Source organism: Gavia stellata, chromosome 10 (genome assembly GCF_030936135.1).
Source record: "Gavia stellata isolate bGavSte3 chromosome 10, bGavSte3.hap2, whole genome shotgun sequence".
NCBI classification, from domain to species: Eukaryota; Metazoa; Chordata; class Aves; order Gaviiformes; family Gaviidae; genus Gavia; species Gavia stellata.
In genome coordinates, this window is record NC_082603.1 from 34141476 (window position 1) to 34163541 (window position 22066).

Sequence of the window (22066 nt, forward strand, 5' to 3'; positions counted from 1 at the left end):
CAAAACCAGCCTCTTCACGCAGATCAGAAACATATACGGAGACGTGGTTCCCCTTGGGTGAGCCTGGCAGTAGACTCCCCAGGTGAAACGGTCCTTTTCTGTCACAGATTTCCTCGCCCATGCGCCTTCTGGAGCTGCTTTAATGTGATATTTATGACAAAAGGTCTCTTACGCATCCTTTCTGATTTTTCTTGCAGAGAATATTCAACTCCTTTGTGTACACGGAGAAAATATCGAATGGAGAAAGTGAAGTTCAACAGGTGAGTCCGAAAACTCCTTCCCACCTCCTGCTCACAGGGTTACAAAGGCAGAGGCAACTTAGAAATTAGTTTGTCTGGATTTATTGTGGCCACTTTCCTAGCGTCCAGCACCTGAGATAACAATAAATGGAACGGAAAATAAATGGAGATGGGATATATGGGCTAATTATGCATTTGAGAGTTTGGCATTGCCATGAAAAGGCTTTCCATCTGCTTTGCTTCGAAACAAAAGAGCAGAGGCAGAGCTGGGGCCCTGTGCAGTATCTCACGTTAATTGACTAGTTTTCACGGTGGAAGTGTCTCTTTTAAAATTGTTTTAATTCAAGGCAGAAACACTAATATTGTTTCTGAATGTGGAAATGGTATCAATTGCTTTGTGTAAATATGGGACAGCTACAGCCTTATGCATAACAGTTGTGGTTGAGGGTTTTTTGTAATTTTGGGGGGGGGTTCTTATGGGAACACATTTGAACATTTAACTTTTCAATTTAACATTGAGATAATATATCTCAACACATGGGCTGTTTGCATCTTAATACATGCATATATTGGAAAATCAATTTTGGATCAATTTTTAGACAGATCAAATAGATCTTGTTTTCTTCTTTAAGAAATTAAGGTACCAATTCTGTACGCTCACAACTGCACCTTCTTGCTAAATACAATGAGTTTTGTTAGAAGAGGCAGCCTGGGTGCCTGAACAAAGAACCGGCTTTTCCTTCCAATTTAAGCGTGGACTCACTTGCACAACCTTTAGCGAGTAACCTGGCCTTCCTAGACCCCTATCAAACCAGTTTTAATGTTCAGTAAAAAGAAAAGTGCCTCAGAGCGGGGCTTTCCCTGGGGAAAAGGGAATTGCTCTTCACACAGGTAGCCTGGTTTGAGCCTGAGTTGCTGTTGCCGGTTTCCGAGAACGTATCGGTACGTTGCATACTCGTGTGCATTAAAACTGTTCATGTAATAGAAATAAATTAACACTCTAATTTGTGTTTACTGTAAATAGTAAAATTCCCAGACTTTTTCTTTTTCCCCAAGGAAAAAGTGAAAGCAGAGCTGGCTGGATGAAATGGGATTGTGAATCCCTGTACACTGTATTTAAACTTTTGAAGAGTTTGCATTGGAGAGCAAGGCTCAGCTCCTCTTCTATTGCAGAAGAAGTGTGGTGGCTTTTGATGGGCTTATCATCAATGTAGGAACTAAATTAATTTGCGGAAAGCGGAATGGTTCAGGAAAAGTTCCACTAACACTGGGTTTCTGTTAAACCAAAATCAAGTCTTTGGTGTAGAAGCCTTGTTCCATACTGGCATTAAATTGAGGTGTGTAACAATGTTAACAGAAAAATTTGATAAATATAAGAGCATGTGATTGATGATCGAGGATTTAAATGAGACTCTTAGATTGACATCCTACGAATTTTAAGGTGAATATCTTGTGCGTGTTAACATTTTTATGATACATGACACATGCCATTTTTATGACAATATTTGTGTTTAGGAAATAACCAACGAAGTTCACCTTGCTTGTGTCTGTGTTAGATGTTTGTTTGGTGAGATACAGATGCCTGTGGGAAGCAACAGAAGAAACTAGAGCAAAGCATTGATCCTAGTAGGTGACCCTAATTCTGGTATTAACGATTGCTTGATCTTGCAGATAATAATGTCTCAACACTAGTAATAGATGGTAGGCTTTACAGGAGGTTTTTCCTAGCTTTGGCTAGTTAGACAATGTTTAATGCAAGCTTTTTCTGAAGCTTGATCATTCGGTGGGGGTCTCTCCTACATACTCAATTTGGCTGTAGAAACACATTTCTGATTTTGAAACATCTGCCTCGCAGTTGAGAAGATTACCTGTAATACAAGAGTAAAAATGTTTGTAATCCGGGGAGGGGTAAATATGCCAGGAGGACATTCCCTCCTTTGGTTTCGATCCCACTGCCTGTCTTTGTTACGCCACTGAGGTCACCTTTCCCGCTTTGCTTCTCGAGTGAATTGTGAAGAAGACTTCCCATGCTTTCAGTAATTATCCTTATTCTCTCCTGGCTTCTGCTTTATATATTTTTCTCTGTTTTTTTTTTGTTAAGCAGTCACCAGTATGAATGTCGTGACACAGGGGCAGCAGGTGTGCTGTTAGTGTTTTATTAGAACCCTTCAATTTTTTAAATCTCCTCTCTTCCAAGAAACCCCCGAAATTACTTTTCTTTTTTGACAACGTCTAATTGGAGAACACATAATTAAGAAGAGGTTATATGGAACTGAGTATAATGACATCCTGTTCTCTTCATGTGAGTGGCACCTTTTTTCCCCAGAGGTCCAGAAACATGGCTGTGTATTTGAGTAGTTCATTTTGTTTCATTGTTATTAATTTATACAAGTCTGATGTGTATTCCTGTTACTAATTTGGGCATACTTTTTTTTGTTGTTGTTGATGTATCACTGAAATATTGTAAATAAAATTGAAAAAAAAATTGGATGCCCAAATTACGATCCCATGGAATAAATTTGCTGCTTGGAAAGGCATCATGCAATTGCTGATGCTAGGTGGTTGGTTTATGTGGTGCCTAAGGTCGGATGTGCACGAACGGTGATGGTTCAGCGGTGTGGACAGGAGATGCTTGCCGCACTCACTGTGATGCTGGAGCCCCATATCCACCCTCGGGAGGCTTTGGCTTCCCTCTGAGCATGCACAGGTGGGTGCTTGTGTGCAGAGGGACCACGAAAGGGTCATTGTCGCCCAAGTTTAAAAGTTTAAATCTGAAACCATCTCAACATCTTAAAAGAAGCGTTCGCTGGCTTTGACGTCGCGCTAGGGTAACGTTTTTCTCGAGTATTTCTGGGTGGTCTGCACACCGCGAAAGGGCCATGTGGGCTAGATTATACATATCAGATGGCTTTTGAAAGCCAAAAGTGTTTTTGGGAAACCAAGAAACTGGATTAAAACTTCTTTGAAGTCTCGACTGTCGATTCTCCGCTTAGGAAAAGACGCTGCTTGTTTCCCAGCCACAGATATACGTATTCACCCTAAGTAGATATAAATAACTGTCTAAACACTGTAGGTAGTGTGATGAATTCGGAGCTGTCAGAGGAGAAAAACGAGACCCTGGTGAAGCATAATTACTGTGGTTAAAAGCTCAACAGTGAAGTGGATAGAAGAATAATTGAGCACTTCTGTTTCATTAATAACCAGGTCTTTTAGCCCTAATGAATCACAAGCAATATAACCGGAGTTTTATGAGTAAGAGTAGTGCATCGAATGGGATCGTCTTGAGCAAATGCAAACAAATGTAAGCAAATTAAATCCCCTGTCGCTCATTCCTGGTTTTGTCATTCATTAACATTTTCTTAACAACTGATACCCGAAGGCAATTAATTACTGTTTTATGTCAGCTGGGATTTTTTTCTGGCAGACCACTGAATTGTTATGGGGGGTGGGGGGTTTTTTAATACCAAACTGTGTAAATAATGACTTTCAGTTTGTTGAGAAAGTGAAAAACTACAGCTGTTGGCCTTCAGGCCTAACTGTTTAATACACTTGGCTTTCTTCATGCCACACAAGGAGTGGTTTACCTTTTGACGTTACACTGCTTACACTTTTAAGGTCTACAGTTACAGAATTACTATTGTACGTAACAGATAAAACCTTTTTTGCTTTGAATAGGTTATTAAAAATTGGCTGGTGATGGCCAAAAATAACTTGGATTCCTTTCCTGTAAGTAATTTCAATATCAGAGAACTCACATCCAATATGAAAATCTAGTGGTGTGAACTAGTGGTATAAATAAAGTGGAAAATGGTTAGTTTTATTAGGGGAAAATCTAGATTAGCTGTTTTCAAGGAAGTCAGCGTGTGCTCAGCATCCTGCCAGACATCTGGTTTCTGCAGTACAGAGAATATGAAACTGGGCTCCAAGGAGGAGAGAGGACGATGATGCAGTCTTGAGCAGGAGCGTATTTACCAGCTTCATAAAGACTGAACTCCGTCAGAGAAGCTGGAGCACAGCAGCAACGACATCTCTGCAGAGAGAAATTCATAATCATTTCTTCTGTTGCTGTCTGTCCGTGCATCCTGGGGAAAGAAGCAGTAGCAAAGAAAGTAATTAAATTAGTTGAGATGGTCAATTGTAAATATGCATATGTCAGCTGCAAATCACCTTGCTGGAATATTCCTGAGAATATTCACTCCTGTTTGAAGGCTGGGAAGGACAGGGACGGAGGGAGGATTTTAATTTAGAATAAGCGGATGCACAAGCAGTGAGATACGCCTTTTGTCATTAGGTTTTTTCCTTCTTTAATGTATTCTTCTCTCCAGGTAACTCCTGTGTTTAGAGCTAGAAGACTGTCATTCCTTTTCCTTCTAGCTCATTCAGAGCATAATTATCATCCATAAAAATAGCAATAATAACCTGGAGAATCAGTTTTGTATAAATCTGCTAGGAGCTGCTAAGAGATCAAAGGAAGTTAACTGGGAGATTCAGGAGCAGAACTGTGAGGCAGAACACTGGTTTTTACAGGTATGCAAGTTTGTTTCTAATAGAACCAAGTTACCAACAGTATTTTTTTGAGAAATGGTATATATTAAAAAAAAAAAAAATATCCCTGAAAGTTGAAATCTTTAATGATTTTGGATTGAGTAAATCGTGTCTGCCACAAAAATGTCATCTGGAGCTATACAAAGCATTCTTCTCACAATACAATATATTTTTAATTCAGGAATGATTATGTTTCAGAGTTATAAAAGCTAAGACTTGGTCATCTTAAGGGTCTTTTCCAGCCTACATGATTCTATGATTCTAAATCAAATGGTTAAAAAAAATCAGAACTCAAATGATACATTACCTAATCTAAAGTGAAACTTTTTTTTTTAACTTCGCTACAAAGAACACCTACACATATTTGTTGTGAGTCTGCTAGAGAACTTTTTATCCAAATTTGGGGATTATTTTTTTTCTATGTCTGATTACAAACTGAAAGATCCACTGTTCAGAGTTTTACTTTGCATTGCTCTTATACACCCTATGGACAAAAATTATTTCATACATTGATTTTGCTGTCATACTTGGGCAAGTTCAGTGAAGTGTGTGTTATTCATGGGAGTTAGAATAATCAGAAATTTTGCACAAGTGGGATACAGCTGCTGAGGATTTTTCACCCTGGCGGGACTCTCATTTTTTGAGATAACTTTGAAATATATAGCACCATATGAGCGAAGGGCACATGTTTGTTCAGTTGTGAAGTGTTCTTCTCTGATGAGTGTTGTGGAAGTAGCGTCTATAGACAACGTCAGCTTTAGTTCTGAAAATAATGGTGAAGGATGGTCACTGAATTTGGGAGAGCTCTCTCTAAAGAACAAATAGCTGTTTTGTAAACTCTGTTGACTTTGTGGCACATGGAGAGCAAAAGACTAAGGCGAATAAAAATCCCAGGTGGTATTATTGCTGTGGGTTTCTTTCATTGGATCCTTATGCCATTGGGCTGCTCTCATCTTCTGGGTTTCTGGAGGAATTTCACACAGCCCGTGTGAAACTCGTTAGGTAACGCACCACTTTTTGTAAGCCTACTTCAGAGCCAGACCTCTCTTCGTTTGGTTTTTGGTCTTTTGCTTCCTCTGTTACCAACTGCCAGATGATGGGATTACATTCAGAGCTGTAGCCATTCCTTGTTCTTCCTTGTTTCTCTTTGCCAGTTGATTTCTATTCTATTAGTTGTGGGGTTTTTAATAAGCTGTGTCAGGACACAGCTATCTCTACCGTGTTTTGTTCTCTACGTGTTCCTTGCTAAGGCCAGCATCACATCAGACACCAGCTACGCACAAGATGTTCTCTGTGTCTTCAGGGAATGTATTTGTTATAAAAATAATTAATGATACATGAGTTTAAGGATCTCCTTTGCAGTTGTGCTAATGAAAGGACTCCTCATCACCTATTTCTTTTACTTATTTATTTTTTACCAAGACGGGATGTCTTTCTAAAAGTAAGCTATGCCTCAGCCTGGAAGGACACTCTCTACAACAACCTGAAAGGGGGTTGTGGGGAGGTGGGTGCTGATCTCTTCTCCCAAGTGACGAGTGATAGGACAAGAGGAAATGGCCTCAAGTTGTGCCGGGGAGGTTTAGACTGGATATTAGGAAAAATTTCTTCACTGAAAGGGTTGTAAGACACTGGAAGAGGCTGCCCAGGCAGGTGATTGAGTTCCCATCCCTGGAGGTATTTAAAAGACGTGTGGATGAGGCGCTTGGGGACATGGTTTAGTGGTGGACTTGGCAGGGTTAGGTTTACAGTTGGACTTGATGATCTTAAAGGTCTTTTCCAACCTAAACGATTCTATGATTCTCTGACAGTTTTGCTGCAGAAATGCTTGTGCTGGTGAAGGGCGTGGGCCATCAAAACGGGTGCTGCTCTGCCTGCTCGGGTGGTGTAGAAGCAGTAAGAGAAAGCTCTGCACTTGCTGTAATCACTCTCCTCTTGGCCTGTGAGGTGCGTGCAGGGTGGTAAGACCTAGCTGACATGTCAGCGTGCTGTGCTTTAAGTTGGGCTGGATTTTTTGTTTGTTTGTTTCTGGACTAGGCAAAGAGCTTTTGAACTCTTTTGAGAGAAAATATATCAACGTGCTGAAAAATCTAGATTTTGCTGTTGAGCATGACATCTCCCTGCCTATGAAAAGTGATATGCTCGCACAATGTTGAATTTTCTGTCGATTAATTGTGAGGCTTGTGGTTAAAGGCGATGCGTACTATGTTTAACGTATTTCTGGAATGACTTGCAGGAATTGTGGCCCTTTCTCTAGTTTTTGTTGATGTTTGACATCTTCCTTGGAGCAAGTCTTGGGAAGCCTTGCCAAAGCCAATGGCCAGGGGAAAACCTCAAATGAGTGCTGGTCTCTGAAGAAATGCACATTGGAAAGTCGTTTCTTGCATCCTGATTGAACGCTCAAGAGTACATTTTCAGTGTCATCCAGAGGAGTAGGAATGGTTTGAATCTGTTAAAGCAGAGGTGTGGGAGAAGCTGGTGGCGATTCTACGATCCTTTCTTGAGCCATGTCCCTGCTGACTTCTGTGCTCTTCTGGGTTTGCACAGAAGCAGTGGTTTCTTCAAGACCCAAGCAGGTTAGGAATAGATATGTTAAAAAATTTCTAGAATAGGAATCTATGGATGCACAGTAGTGTTAAGCTGTGATACAGCGGGCGGAGTGCCTGGTGGGTGTTGGAGAGAGGTACTTTTGTTCCAGGTTCTTCTGGTTCACAGAAGGGATTTAAAAATAAAAATACTAACTAAACTCTAAAATGCATAAGCAATACTTTTTGAGAGCCCGGCAGTGTTAAATCCCCAGCTGTGAGTCCGTTACGGCATCCGCGCCTGTCAACCTCATTGATACATATTTTATATACAGTCTTGAAAATATTAAAAATACCTTGGCTTTCAAGATACAGCCAGAAATAAAACCTAACCTTGGAGCTCTGCTTTCCCTCAGTGTTCCCTGGAAAGGGAAGACCTCAGAGCTTTGCGGAGAACGAAGCTTTTATTGGAAAAAAAAAAAAAAAAAAAAGCTCGAGGGAACTATGCAAATGAGGAAAATGTCTCTGGGAAAATTAGAGAAACTCACTGATGTTGTGATGAAAGGTTGTCAGTGGAGATGGTGACAATTGAAGCGCATTACCCATGGGTGCTGCGGTAATAGGAACAGGTGTTGCCGTCCAACCTGTCTGCAAACTGAACTGCTTTGGCTGCATGCCAGCTGCCAAAAAAAAAATATGTTAAAAAAATAGAGCTAATGGCTGCATTGTTTGGAGCAAGCACTCATTTCTTATTATTTGGTTCCTTAAAATTAAGGAGAAAAATACAGAAATCTGAAAGAAGGCGAGAGGAATGCCGAGCAAGGCTTTTTTCTCCCCTCTTTGTTTTTAAACTGAGGTGAAGAACACTTTGAGAATTGACCTGAGGATAATAGCATGTTATGTCAATCTCAAGGTATCCAGATTTATTTTAGTCTCCATTAAAATGGGTGAATTTGAGCATTTCTGTGGGAGCAGGAAATGTCTGTCACACTCGGTACCTACCTGGGGTATACCCGAGCGCAGGATGTCAGCTACCTGCCCCTTTTACGTGCCTGATTCAGGACACAATTTTCCATTTTCACCTTAAAAATATTTTAAACAATTATGTTAGGATGGTTTCATAGTTCAATGCTCTGTCCTTCCGTTATTTGTTATCTCTTTCTTTCTGTACCTTTGAGGTTTTGTAACCAGCATGGTGTGGGTCTCGCATCCATCAGTATGCAACGGCTATTCAGCACTGGGCAGGCTAAAAAGAGCAGGGTAGATGTTGGAAAAAATAGTGATCTTTTGGTTATAAACTTTATTTTTTGATTTAGAAAAATGAGAAGCTGATTTAAGCCTGCAGCTCTTATTCTGACAGGCTCTAGCAACTGAGTGCATCGCTTTGCAAACCCAGTAATGTTTCTGAGCTAATGATGTGAGTGTGCATGCATGCATGGGCACGCAAGGCGTAGATGAGGAGCTGGGAAGTATGTATTATTTTTTGCTGTTGTTTTAATCACTGAGAGCTGGAATGCCTGTTCAGTGTCGTGGATTTTTGTGCTCCAGTGAAGCCTAACTATGGAAGAAAAATTAAGTTAGTTTTGTTAGGCTTCATCTGGATTATACTTCTCGATTTGATGAATTAGAACCATTTGGGTTTAGGAATTTTTCAGCTGATTGGTGTGTTTCCCTTAGGTTTGTAACATGGTTTATTCATTTTAATCAATTTTCAATGGAAAATTGCTTTTGGATCATCTTGCCATTGGTGACTTTTTTGAGTTAGCTGGTTTTGAAGTGGTTTTGATTGTTGGGAGTATTCTCTTGCGATCAGAGGGCAGTATTTTTAGGGTTCTTCAGGTTTGACAAACTCGTTCTTCCAACCGTGCTTATGTCCGTGGGCAGGGAATAGATGTCTGTGTAGCTCTGGGAGGCTTCAGGTCCCTTGTTGCTGACATGAACTTTACTCTCTGCCCCGACTGAATTGTTGGATCCCATTTAATAGAAGTAACGTAATGACTTTGAGCTGTTCAGAGGTTTTTCAATCGGAGATGCAGTTTAGGTACTAAGCATTTGCTTTTTATCAGCTTCTGAGCTATGGGCTCTTCTGAAAACCAGGTTTGTCAGGTCTTCAGACTCCGCACAGCAGGGTAAAATTCAAAGGCTATGGGGTGCTTTTATCGTTCAACCTGGAAGGTGAAAACTCATCTTGTATAGCATTCATTTATCAGAGAAAAGCAGTGATTCCAAATGAGAGTCCTTTTGCTCTGATGCTCCACGTTAGTTTTGTTACTGCTAATGATGGTCGTGTGGTCCTTTTTTTCAGCAAACTTAAGCTCTCTCCCTTTTTCATGACTTCAGGTAGGGAAACCAAGAAAGAAGTGTATAGATTCAAGTATCTGGTTTACATAGTGCTTAAGCACAGGTATTTCATGTGCCCAGAGTGAGAGAGGAACTTTGTAACCATGAAACTTAAAATGCTTTGATTTAGGAAATTTGGCGTGTGTATGTTTGAGACCCTTCAGAAGAATATACTTCTCAAGGACCCGTTTGAGGAGTACCGTTGGACAAAAAGAAGTTTACTGGAAAATAGAAAAGGAACCACCCAGCAGCTTATTATCTAACAACTGAGAGCAATTTAATAGTGTTGGATGCCTAACATGGAGGAGACCATTAGTAGTCCTCCGGTGCCTTGGCAATAAATCATTCTACAAAACTAATTAGGTATAATTCTGCAAGTCATTTGAGCAAGGTCCTATTAAAACCTGTGCTCCTAGGAGACCTGTTGTTGAGCTGCAGCATTTGCTGGGAACAATGGAGGCAAAGGCATTGCTGTTATCAGTGTGGGCCTCGTTATTCGCATAATGAAGTAAATCATGATGAAATGTCCTGTTAATAATAGTTAGGAAAAACATTTGTCAGTTCAGAAGATCTGGAACAACTGACTGCATTTCTCAGCGCACAAATGTAGCGGCACCGTTAAATCATCCCCGTAGAGTTTGGAGTGTACAGGGAGCAGGAGAGATGAGTGTTAGGAATTAATGAGCTAACTTCAGCTCTGAAGAAAGTTTGCAGAAATGCAATATTTCTGAGTATTCAACCCTGCAGTATATTGCTTAGAGATTATTCTCTTTCATTTCATTTCATTGGCCAAATTTTTCATCTGGCCGATGACTAAATGTAATAGATGTGTTGGTGTGAAAAGGATACCGAATCTGCCAGAGCAAATTTTCTACATGCCTGATTAGTTTCATTAATTTCTCACATTGAATGAAATACCAGGAGCAAAAGTCTCAGTAAACGTTTCTTGTAAAACCTGATGCTTCCTAGTAACTGTGTTTACTGTCACGTTTGCTCAAATAACAGCCACAAATTTTTCCCTTCCAATTTTCCCCTGCAAAGTCATTAGTCAGGCTCGTTGTGAAGTGCCTAATGAACTAGACACAAGCGAGCTCTTACCCGCCAGCACGGGAGCTTCAGTAGGCCTGTGATGTGTCCCAGCAGGCTCTACCCTTGTTAACACCGCGTGCCTTCGGGCTGCTTTGAATCTGCCTGGCACTGAGACAGCACGGGGCTCTGCCTGCAGAAGGCACAGGCACGACCATGCCTTCGAATTGCACGCCAGCAAGCCCAGATGTAGAGCTCGGAAGTATTTGTTTGCAGAAAGTTGTTGACTTGATTTTTAATTTTTTTTTTTAGTTTTAAAGAAACATATAAAGAGAAGGGCTAAAGTACCCAATTTGCTATTTTAAAAGTCAGGTACTCTAATTTTTTTAAAGGCCTGAGAAGTGCTGGGGAGGGATGACAGTCTGTTTGTTTTCACTTTCTGAAAGGAGAGAAATACGATCATCTGCTCTTACAAGTAATAGTGTAACCTCTAAACCTTGCCCTGATTTATAAGCGGCTGCCTTCATCAGAGGGACCTCTGAGGGCAGAAGGCTTGTGGAAGAATTTCACCTGTGCAAGACGGTTGTCGTTATTTGCTTTCTGTTATAATGTCAATTACAGATTTTACATTTTGTTGTTGAAGTTTGTAGTTAAAACTGTTGTAGCTTATGACAAGCCACAGTGAGCTGCTAGATTGATGAAGAAAATCACTCAGAGGATGCTCAGCTAAGAGCCCGTGGTGCCCCCCAGGAAAGCAGCAGGGGATACAAAGGAAAAAGCAAGAACTGGGATGGCTTATTTTGCCCAAATTGCAAGAGGAGAACTACATGAAAGGAGCTGTGAAATACTTCTGCACAGATCCACATGACTGAGGAGGCTGTTGATGAACAGAGAAATACTCATGGCAGTATTCAGGGTTGCTGGGAACCTGAGCTTGTTCCCTTAAATACGTTCAGTGCGCTGGCAGATGTGCTGTTAGCTGTTCGCTCCTGAAGCAGTAAAAGATTTCTCTGTGGGTGAGGTCTTCTGTAATACTCTTATTTGGGCTTTCCTTAAGTGTCCATTTGTAGAGCTGCTTTAAATTGACTTGTGGCCTGCTTATTTTAGTCTCCATCATGTCCTTGTCAGGCCATGCAAGAGCATCATATTGGAGAGCTTCCATGGTAAGCCAGTAGCATAGGTAGAGTCACAGCCAGGTGTCAGTTCTTAATGAAGGGGAAGCTTGATGTAATGGAAATTTCACTTGTCGTTCATGCAAAACTGTCATATTCATGTACCCATTGCTAGATGGTAAATGTATTTTATCTTTTTGTATGGACTGCTTTCTGTAGCCAGTATTATTAATTACTTGACTTCACAGTGCTTAAGCCACCAAAATAGAAGTACAATGAGCAAAGCAGACAACTATTATCTTTAACATATGCAGTTTTTACTTTCCCTTTAAGTTGGTTAATAAGGAACGGGGTAATACAGAGAAATGGGCTTAATTTTAATCTTTTTTCTTACTATTTTTTTCAGTTGGCAAAAAAAATTCGTGAGAAATTTAACCGTTACTTGGATGTTGTGAATCGTAACAAGCAAGTAGTGGAAGCATCATATACTGCTCATCTCACGTCGCCCTTGACTGCGATCCAAGACTGCTGTACTATTCCACCATCTATGATGGAGTAAGTATTAAATTCTGAAATTATTTATGCTATCACTTAATATGTGAAGAAAAAAGATGACTTCTTTGCAAAATAGCCCGTAATTTCTGCCACTCTGAAAAAGGGGGAAGACAGTACTCCAAAGGTGCTCCTTATCTTGTCCTCATGTTCTTTTACATTTCTACTATGCACACGTTTAATGAGGAGCTCTAAACAAGAACTGGGACTCAGCTGGGGTGGATTGTAAAACGAAACAAAAAGGAAAAAAGTTTGTTCAACCCTTAATTGCATGGAATAGTCTTCTGTACAAAACGAGTCTGTCTATATCCAAGATACCGGTTTTGCATTGAGACACTGCTTACCCTGAATAACTCTTCTGAAGCTGGTCGTGGGACTTTTTTCCTTTTTTTTCCTTTGAAGTGCAGTAACCAAAATCATGAGTTGGTCAGTACATCACATGCTAAAAATACTGCATTACCGTTTAATCAAGTTGACATGCTGCTGTTTGATACACAGAGGTTTACCGAAATTGAATATATGGCTTGGAAATGGAATTTGTTCATTTTCAGTTTGTTTTGGTTTTAAATACAGGAGTTTTGAATAGTCTAAATCCAGGCAGTTGGTTGTCTTTAATCATGTTTTATTACGCTGTGTATTTGCAGAATCTTCTTTGGGTTTCCTGATTGTAGGAAGGTGTGATAGAAGGTCTGATTTTTCCAATAAAAGTGTAATAATTTCTTTTAAATGCTCAACATTTTAAACATTTACTTCCATATGCACTAGAAAAGAACAAGAGTAACTTTCAGTTTATGCAAACCTTGATTACAAAGCATATTTTCATTGTTTATCTCGGTCTGATTTAAAAACATTTTAGAGAGGGGAAGGTAATTTGGGTAATAAACATTAAAAGCACTCTCTGCAATCTAATGCCATAAGACAGCTCTTCTCTTAATGACAGCGTGCTTTCATCTTTTCTGAAGTATGGCGTTAACCTTTGTTTATGTAAGGATTTAAAATATTCACTGCATTCAAATACGTGATATGAATCTGTGTCTGGAGAGAAAGGCCCCTTGCTTGTTTTGTGTGTGTTTTGATTGGCAGGAAAGTAAGAAATCTCCATAGGGTTAAGCCTCAGGTGGCCCCAAAGAAAGGGGTACCTTGCTGTTGGGTTGTGCGTAGATTTAGTGGTCTCGGCTCAGTTCCTGCTGGACAAGGTGCGTACGTAAAACACTGGCACATCTGGTGCTCAACGGCCAGACTGTTGGCAGCATTAGTAGAAAGGTCAAGAATTAGTTGAGAAAAAAAACCTTTCTGCCCTCTGATCTCTCCGTGCAGGAACTGCCAGGCAGCAGTAACACCTTCCAAGCAAGGGGTGAAGAGAAGGAGGAATGAGGAGATTTATCACCCCCTTGTCAGTATTGCATGTTTTCATTAAAAAAAAAGAGAGGTCTGCTCTTAGTCTGGAAACTTTCATGAATTTCCTTTCACTTTGTCCTCCAAAATTACTTAGCTTGGAAGTCCTTTAGAAATTTCTTTACCCGTGGTGGACTTGCGTAAGGATCCTTCACAGTAGGCAATTTAAAAAAAAACGAACAGGAGGTCACAGCTGGCAAAGCAGAGAGGTGAATTTTCTATTTGCAGAGCTCCTCATTCAGGGTCTACAATATGATTCTTGATATATAGCTACTTGGCTTGATAATATTAAATCTGCTGAAGTGGTTACCAGACCAGTCTATCAGTCTGCAGGATCTTCCAGACAGCACTTCAGCAAGACCCCGTCGAGTATGTATGGCTGAAGAACGGTGGCTTGTTCATCCGGAATATACCCACTGCTGACTTTAGGATATTTTCTGCAAGTCATACAAAGAAAGAATGTAAAAACATGTTTTTCTTGTGAAACTTAACTTCGAAGTTGTTATTGGTGCCGTGCTTTGTTAATTACTCAATTATCTAAAGGCTTCTGCCATCATTTCAGTTGTCATTTCTCCCCCTTCTGCCTCTCCTGCTTGCTACTTTTCTTTTCATTTTCCTTCTCTGTGGCATCTCCCTTCTGGGAGATTCCCCATTTTGGTTAAAAATGTCAGGGAAAAAAGCTAATGTTGATATCCAAGGTGGCATTATTAGGTCTTGTGTTTGACACAAGCCTGCTAAAGGGGAAAGTGAAACGGTTCACATGGGCACGAGGCAGTTGTTGCTGAAAAGCCAGGAGGGTACCGGACACTGTTCCCTTGTTGAGCATCAGCTACCTCAAAACCTCTTGTCATCTCTCTGCCTCTCCAGAAAAGAGATTAATTTTTAATAGAATTTCAAAATGAGATAACCTTCTTTTTAAGCAGAAGCTTTCCATTGACATTAAAAGACTACATGCTCGTCAGGATCCCCTTGGGCCCCTCTAAACCTGGTTGAAAGCAGGGAAACGGCCAGTGGGGCCAGTTTCTGAAATCGCCAAAGAGATACATAAACTGAGATTTTTGACAGGAAATACTAAAAGTTAAGATACCTACCTTAATGGTCAGATTTTGGAGAACTGGAACACACGTATGAGTGTTTGAGTGTGGATTTAGGAATTATTTTAAAAACACGGACAGAAGTCTATATTTTGAAGGCTATTGATTTACTTGAACTCTTCCACCTTTAATTTTTGGACTAACTTGCTCCAGCTATGAGGAGGCCTGCACTTGTGAGAAGTTAAATTAGGTGTGCTTTTGCTGGTGGCAGCTTATTCTTGATGTGTGTTAGCGTTGGGCAGAAGAGTGCTAGTGTTAGAGCAACAATGATTATAATAGTTTACATATAGGTTTATAGGTTTATATATTTATTAGCTGCTGCTATAGAAGAGGTCACATTGAAAAAGGCAGGGATTTGTGTGTGCTATTTGCTGTTTTCAGGAGATACTTTGCTTCAGATTGTACTTTGAAAATGTGTGTGTCCTTAGGCCTGTGGTTTTTCTTTCAGGAGGGTTGTGAAATATTTGTGTTACAACTGCTTAACTCTGTATTCTTTTTCTTGGTGGAGGGAGGTGTTTCATCATGCGGCCTCTTCACTCGATTAAACATTTGGTGCAAGAACAGTGTCAGAAGCACATTATCTTCAGGGTTTATTTTTTAAGGTAGATTTGAAGGCTTGTCCCACAGTATTTAAGGATGTTTATCACACGGTGTTCAGCCTCTAAACACACGATGATATTTGTAAATCTGAGGGCACTTCATGTTGTCAGGTGATTCCTTCATCAGCCTTTTACACTGCTGGCTAGCTTTGTGACATTGCTTTAGGAATGCAGCAAGTTTGGGTTTGTTTTGGAAAAATTATGTGGGAAGGTATTTACACTATCTGTGTAAAGTAGAGATTATGAACTACTGTGTAGAGAGATTTATTATGAGGGTTTTTTAATGGCTTGGTATCTTTATTTAGTTTATATTTGTTGTTAGCGTTAACAAAATGATCCATGTGTGGCCTTGTATTTGCTTGTATTTATCTTGAAAATCTGAGCCTTGGCTTAGAAGGCAGTTTGCCATGTTGCTTGACATAAACTGTGAGAATACAGCACCTGGTATAAATAAATGATACAAAATAGGAATAACAAAGCTATAAAATGAACCTGGCATTTAAATTGCTCATTTAGTTGAGCAGTGAGATATGACAGGGAAAGCAGCATTTATTTTATTGCCTTTACGTGGTGTTGGCTTTTACAGTGACGAGCCCAAATGAGTACGTTTCTGTGTGACTGTGATTCGAGTCCGTAGTGTCTAGCTCTGAAATAAAATTAACAACCTGACTATGCTTTCGGTTGCTATATTGTACTCAACATACACCGGCCTAACTAGTGTAAGTACTATCAATCGTGTAGTTATTCTTTCCACCAAGGTAGGTTTGTGCAATGGAACTACCTTGTTTTGGAAAGTGGTGAAAATAAATAAATTAGAATATGCAAAAACAACTCAATGTGATAATGTAGTTGGTGGCTATTGAGTGGTTTTGGCAAGGAACTTTTCCATAGGCCTTAATTCAACAAAAATTTAATCATACGCTTATGGTCATCTGGTTTACCGAAGCGTTTAAACATGTGCTCGTGTAAATGGAAATTAATCATACACTCAAGTATATATGCAAGTCCTGCTAAGTAGAGGTGGACTGCTAAATTGGAACAACAGAGCAGGGGCTGGCTATCTGTGTTTCTTTAGTTTTTGCTTCAGATAGAACTGAAAATGCAAACAGCTATACTTAGTCAAGGTTTGGGAATGGAAAAAAACATGACAGCAATGGAGGGAGAGACAGCAGTTGAGAAGAGCAACCAGAGAGCGTAGCTTTCAGACAAGCTCGGAAGTAGATGGTATGAAGATCCGGTGTCTGCCCTACTGTCCGGGCTATATTTGTGTCCATGGGGTCAGAGTCCGGAGACTTGCTCCTTTTCCCAGCACTGTGTGCCGCATCGAGGAAGTGCCCATGGCAGCTGAGAAGAGGCATTGCTCCAACTAGACAGAGTTAATATGGGTAAAGTGCTCCAGGCTCTTAGCAAAACAGATAGGTAAACTGATGAGAGATAAGGAAGATGGATGTCAAGTGACATGCATCTTTTAATCCTTGAAGAAATCCCTGCTGGAAAAATAGGGCTTTGTGTTTCCTCACTAATAAGCTGCTGAAGAAGCCATGAGAAAGAGATTTCATGCTGTCTCCAGGCATTCCCTGTCACGACTGAATTGGGTGTTTATTTACAAGACAATGTTTTAATTAAAAGTATCTTCCTTCTTAAGAGGATAAATAACTTTGTGTACAAGATGGTGTCTCCTGTTTGTCATGCTTGAGATGCTTTGTTCCCGAGAAAGTCCTGGGTAGGTTATTAGGAAGTCTTGGAACTGACATGGCCTGATGTGCATGGGGTGCAGATGGGGCTGTAGCAGAGTGTCAGCAAGAGGGTAGGGGAAAGAATAAACAGTGTTTATTTATCAGAAGTACTGAGCACCTGCAGCTCCTCTGCACCTTCAGTGGGAACTTAGGGGATACATGTCAGTTGTGAAAAGTGTCTAAACGGGGACTTAAGAAAGGAGATTCAGGAAACAGGTTTGGAAGCATGAGCTTTGCGTGGGATTGTAACAGAATCACAGAATCACTACGGTTGGAAAAGACCTGTAAGATCATCAAGTCCAATCATCAACCCAACCCCACCATGCCCACTAAACCATGTCCCACAATGCCACGTCCACACCTTCCTTGAACACCTCCAGCGATGGTGACTCCACCATCTCCCTGGGCAGCCTCTTCCAATGCTTCACCACTCTCTCAGTAAAGACATTTCTCCTAATATCCAGCCTGAACCTCCCCTGGCGCAACTTGAGGCCATCTCCTCTTGTCCTGTCACTCGTCACTTGGGAGAAGAGACCAACACCCACCTCCCCACAACCCCCTTTCAGGGAGTTGTAGAGAGCGATGAGGTCTCCCCTCAGCCTCCTCTCCTCCAGACTGAACAACCCCAGCTCCCTCAGCCGCTCCTCATCAGACTTGTGCTCCAGACCCCTCACCAGCTCCGTCGCCCTTCTCTGGACACGCTCCAGCACCTCAGTGTCCTTCTTGGAGTGAGGGGCCCAACACTGAACACAGCATTCGAGGTGCGGCCTCACCAGCGCCGAGTACAGGGGCACGATCCCCTCCCTACTCCTGCTGGCTACACCATTTCTGATACAGGCCAGGATGCCGTTGGCCTTCCTGGCCACCTGGGCACACTGCCGGCTCATATCCAGCCGGCTGTCAATCAACACCCCCAGGTCCTTTTCTGTGGGGCAGCTTTCCAGCCACTCGTCCCCAAGCCTGTAGTGTTGCCTGGGGTTGTTGTGACCCAAGTGCAGGACCCGGCACTTGGCCCTGTTGAACCTCATACAGTTGGCCTGGGCCCATCGATCCAGCCTGTCCAGATCCCTTTGCAGAGCCTTCCTGCCCTCCAGCAGATCAACACTCCCACCCAACTTGGTGTCGTCTGCAAACTTGCTGAGGGAGCACTTGATCCCCTCATCCAGATCATCGATAAATATATTAAACAAGACTGATCCCAAACCTGAGCCCTGGGGGACTCCGCTTGTGACTGGCCATGAACTGGATTTGACTCCATTCACCATGACTCTCTGGGCTCGGCCATCCAGTTTTTTACCCAGCGAAGAGGGCACTGCAGTAAGATTGCTTTCAAAAAAAAGGGGCTATAACTTCTTATTCAGATGCATTTGTGAGGAAACACGCAGCTGCCTGTGCAGCTTTCCCAACAAAACACCAGAGACGATGCTTTTAAAGGGAGGCAAAAAGTCTTCCCTAACCCAATCTTGATCCCCCTCCTCTCTTGTCCAGTTTTAAGACCCATCACGCTCTGCTGTGCTACAGCATTTCATGTCCTCGGGTGTCTGTGAGAGAAAGTAGGAAATGGTTTCCTTGAGTTGCCTGTGACTGGGACCTCAGTGAGGAGAGAAGGGCAGAGTCGCGGCGCTGGGAAGCCGCCCCGCACAGTGCCTTGCTGCTGCGAGGAGTGGCATGGCCGACTGCGGTCCCCTGATAACCCTACACCTGCAGATGGGACATGAATACATGTGTGCTGGTGGAAACGTCTCCCTTTCTCTTTGCTGCTACCCTGGAGGACAGAAATGAATTTCACTGCTGGATTTTATGGGAAGTGGTCACAGGTCTCCAAAAAACATACGCTTAGAGGCGCATTGCCATTCATTAATGCTCTTGCTTCTGCTGCTAACGTATGTGTTTCAAGGTAGCTGAAAATCTATTTTTGTTCTTTGTTTAACTATGCTGATAAGAGCTTAGGGAATGCATTTATCTAAATTTGTGAAAGGAGATGGAATGGAGAAATATTTGTTGGTAAAACATACTACTTGGCAGCGTTGCGTTACAAACATTAATAGAGCTGTTTGAATAAGTGAGTTTACAAACCTATTTTTGAAAATCATTTACTCCCTGACTGTGATACCGCCTTCAGAAGTGGTCTGGCTTTTTCTTTTTTAAACAGATGGTTAAATATTTGCTAATGCAGTTCAATTTTATTGCAGCTCTTTCTGTGTTTATCTTTCCTCTCTGGAGCAGTTAAGTGGGAGATAACGGGAATCCCATTCAGTTCCTTCACTTGCCGCAATATCTGAAGAGGTGCACTTCCAAAGGAGAAGTGGGTGGGCCACGCTAAATGAAATTTAAGATTTATTTGCTGTTCTTGCAGAGTATCAGACTACAGTAATGCATGTGGGTTTTTAGAAAATGTAGGGAGCGTGCATAGTGCTAGTCTTGGCATGACCTTGTTGTGACCATAAACTGTAGCAGGTATTTAGGAAATTGCTCTCTTGGACTGTTGCTTTTAGTTCGTAAATGTGGCCGGCCGAGTTCCTCGTGAAAAAGTGGTTTTTGAAATAGTTTGTGTTACTGGGTTGCAGTCCTCCTTCCAATAATATACTTTCTTTACATTTGAGAGCAAGTATACTTTGACTTTTTCAAGCAGTAGTTGAAATAATTGGAACAACTTACATGCCTTGCCAGAAGAAACTGGTTAACTGAATCATCAATAGCTTTTTTTATAGAATTTATGCATAAAAATGTTGTTTTCCAGCATTCTGTTTAGTGGCAGTGGGAACCATATATTTAAGTATTTATTTAAGTATGTAAAGTATGAGTTAAAATCTTGCTTTACAATCAAGAAAACATGCCTCATTGTGAATTTCAAAGGAAATGCTGAATTTTCAATGAACTTCTGTAATTTCATTTGCATACTAAAATCAGCTTTACATTTGTATGAACGAAAGGGAGGGAAAGAAATGAGTCTTAAAACAATGAGAACCCCTCAGCAGCTGCTCAAGTGTCGTTTTTATACGCAGCTCCCTCATTTTTCCCTAAACTGAAACTGTACAAAAGAGGTTGATTTACACTGTAAATTCAGGCCGAACAAAATCCAATTGGAGCTCACTTGAGCCCTGTTTTGATGTAAGATTCAAAGCTTCTGCAAATTTATTTTATCTTCTACGCTTGCTGATCTCCTGCTTGTAAATCCTGTTGAAGGAGAATAAAAATGAGTGCAGCCTGATGGGAATTTAATGTCTGAAGTTCAAAGCAGTTTGCACATCAGAGCAAACGTCAATCAAATGAACATCTTGCAAGCTAGGCAGGGAGCGCGTTTCTCCATGGGGAAGAGATCAAAGTGGGAGTCGCAGCTCTGTTTGCTCCCTCGGGATGCAGTTCCGATCGGTTGTTCATTAAAGTGAATCCAGAAGGAAGGGCTTTTTAGAGAGAGGCAGGGAAAGGGGGATGGGGTGAGTGGGCCTGTCTTGAAACAGAATTTCAGCCAATGTCTTTTGCTCTCGTTTAAGTAAGTACAAAACTTAATTACATCTAAGTAGAGGTTTTGGCGTGTTTTTTCTGGTAAGGATTTTGGAGGACTTCCTAAGTGTTGGCTGTGGTGTTACCACCTCGAACATTTTGGGCCCCATCTCAGAGGAGACCTCGGTCAGCCATCGCTGTTGTCGTCCACCTCGTAGTGTTGCTGCTGGCAAAAGTGGGAGATGCTGGTACAAATTAACTCTCCGTTGTGCAGAGGGAGGGTGGTGATCAATGCTCATCTGCAGATCTTAAAGTTTTTGGTTTTTTAACTTCTTCCAAAGCAAGCGATGGGAAGATTTGTACGGTTTGAAACTTGTCTGGAAAATGTGCAAGGTATAAATAACATTGTAGGAAAGGTAAAACCACTAGTTACAGCCAAGAATATAAGCGTAAATGCCACATGACAGTGTTGAGGCTTTAGTTTTAATTGTTGCTTTAACGGTGAAGATTGCCAAATAGCTTTTAATAGCACATTCTCTTAATTGAAGCAATTTAGAGGCATCCAAAAGAAGCACATGGAAAATTCTCCAGTGTAATTAAAATGATCGCAAATATTGCAATGTAAATTTGCCACGGTATTGCCTTTGCCCAGATTATTCTGGTCTTGGTTTTCTGGGGATGTACATTTGCGAAGGGAGCTGGTCTCTTCTCAAGGTCTTTGTATCGTGGAACCAGTCACGCTTTAAAAATACACTCCATTGCGAGGTGCAAAAAAGTCAGTTTTAAGGCAAACTGCACCTGAAAAGAGATTTGAGGTAGATATCCCACATAGCTCAGTCCGGAGCAGTCCTTGCTGTAGGATGACAGGTCTGTCTGAGGGCTAGTCTTTAATTCATGGGGTTTAAAACGATTGTCCTGCGTATTTTATTTATATCATTTTCCCATTAACTGTATTCTCTTTTTGCTCCTTGTGTGCTGTAGCAAGAGGAAGGAGGGGTGGGCTGGGCTGCAGTAATTTTTTGCTTTCCTTTTACAGCTCTGCTGCAGATTTAGGCATCTATGTCTTCATTTTCCTGATGGGTAACATAATATTGCTTACTGCGAAAAGCTGAGGGGACTTTGTTGATATTTGCATTAAAGTGCTTCAACCTCCTCCAATAAAAAGTGCAATGAAAATAGGGTATTTGTAGCTGAAACACTGATCCCCTTGGCCCATGGTGATCGGTTTGGGGCTGCAGGAGCGCCCGTGGCAGGGCAGTTGAGGGTGATGACTTTATTTTTGCCTCTGTAGAAGGCATGCCAGAATTGGGCCTGGAGTTCACAGAATCACAGAATTACTAGGGTTGGAAAAGACCTGTAAGATCATCAAGTCCAACCATCAACCAACAAACCCCACCATGCCCACTAAACCATGTCCCACAGTGCCACATCCACACGTTCCTTGAACACCTCCAGGGATGGG

The 22066-nt window shown here is 41.4% G+C and overlaps 1 protein-coding gene across 1 annotated transcript in view; it reads left to right on the top strand.

Moving 5' to 3' along the window:
* CACHD1 (cache domain containing 1) overlaps window positions 1–22066 on the top strand; it is a 113349-nt gene that overhangs the window by 40731 nt on the left and 50552 nt on the right. The window contains exons 2-3 of the mRNA XM_059821798.1: window positions 198–260; window positions 12191–12339. Of these exons, the coding sequence (XP_059677781.1) occupies window positions 198–260; window positions 12191–12339 (212 nt within the window). The remainder of the gene's footprint in view (window positions 1–197; window positions 261–12190; window positions 12340–22066) is intronic.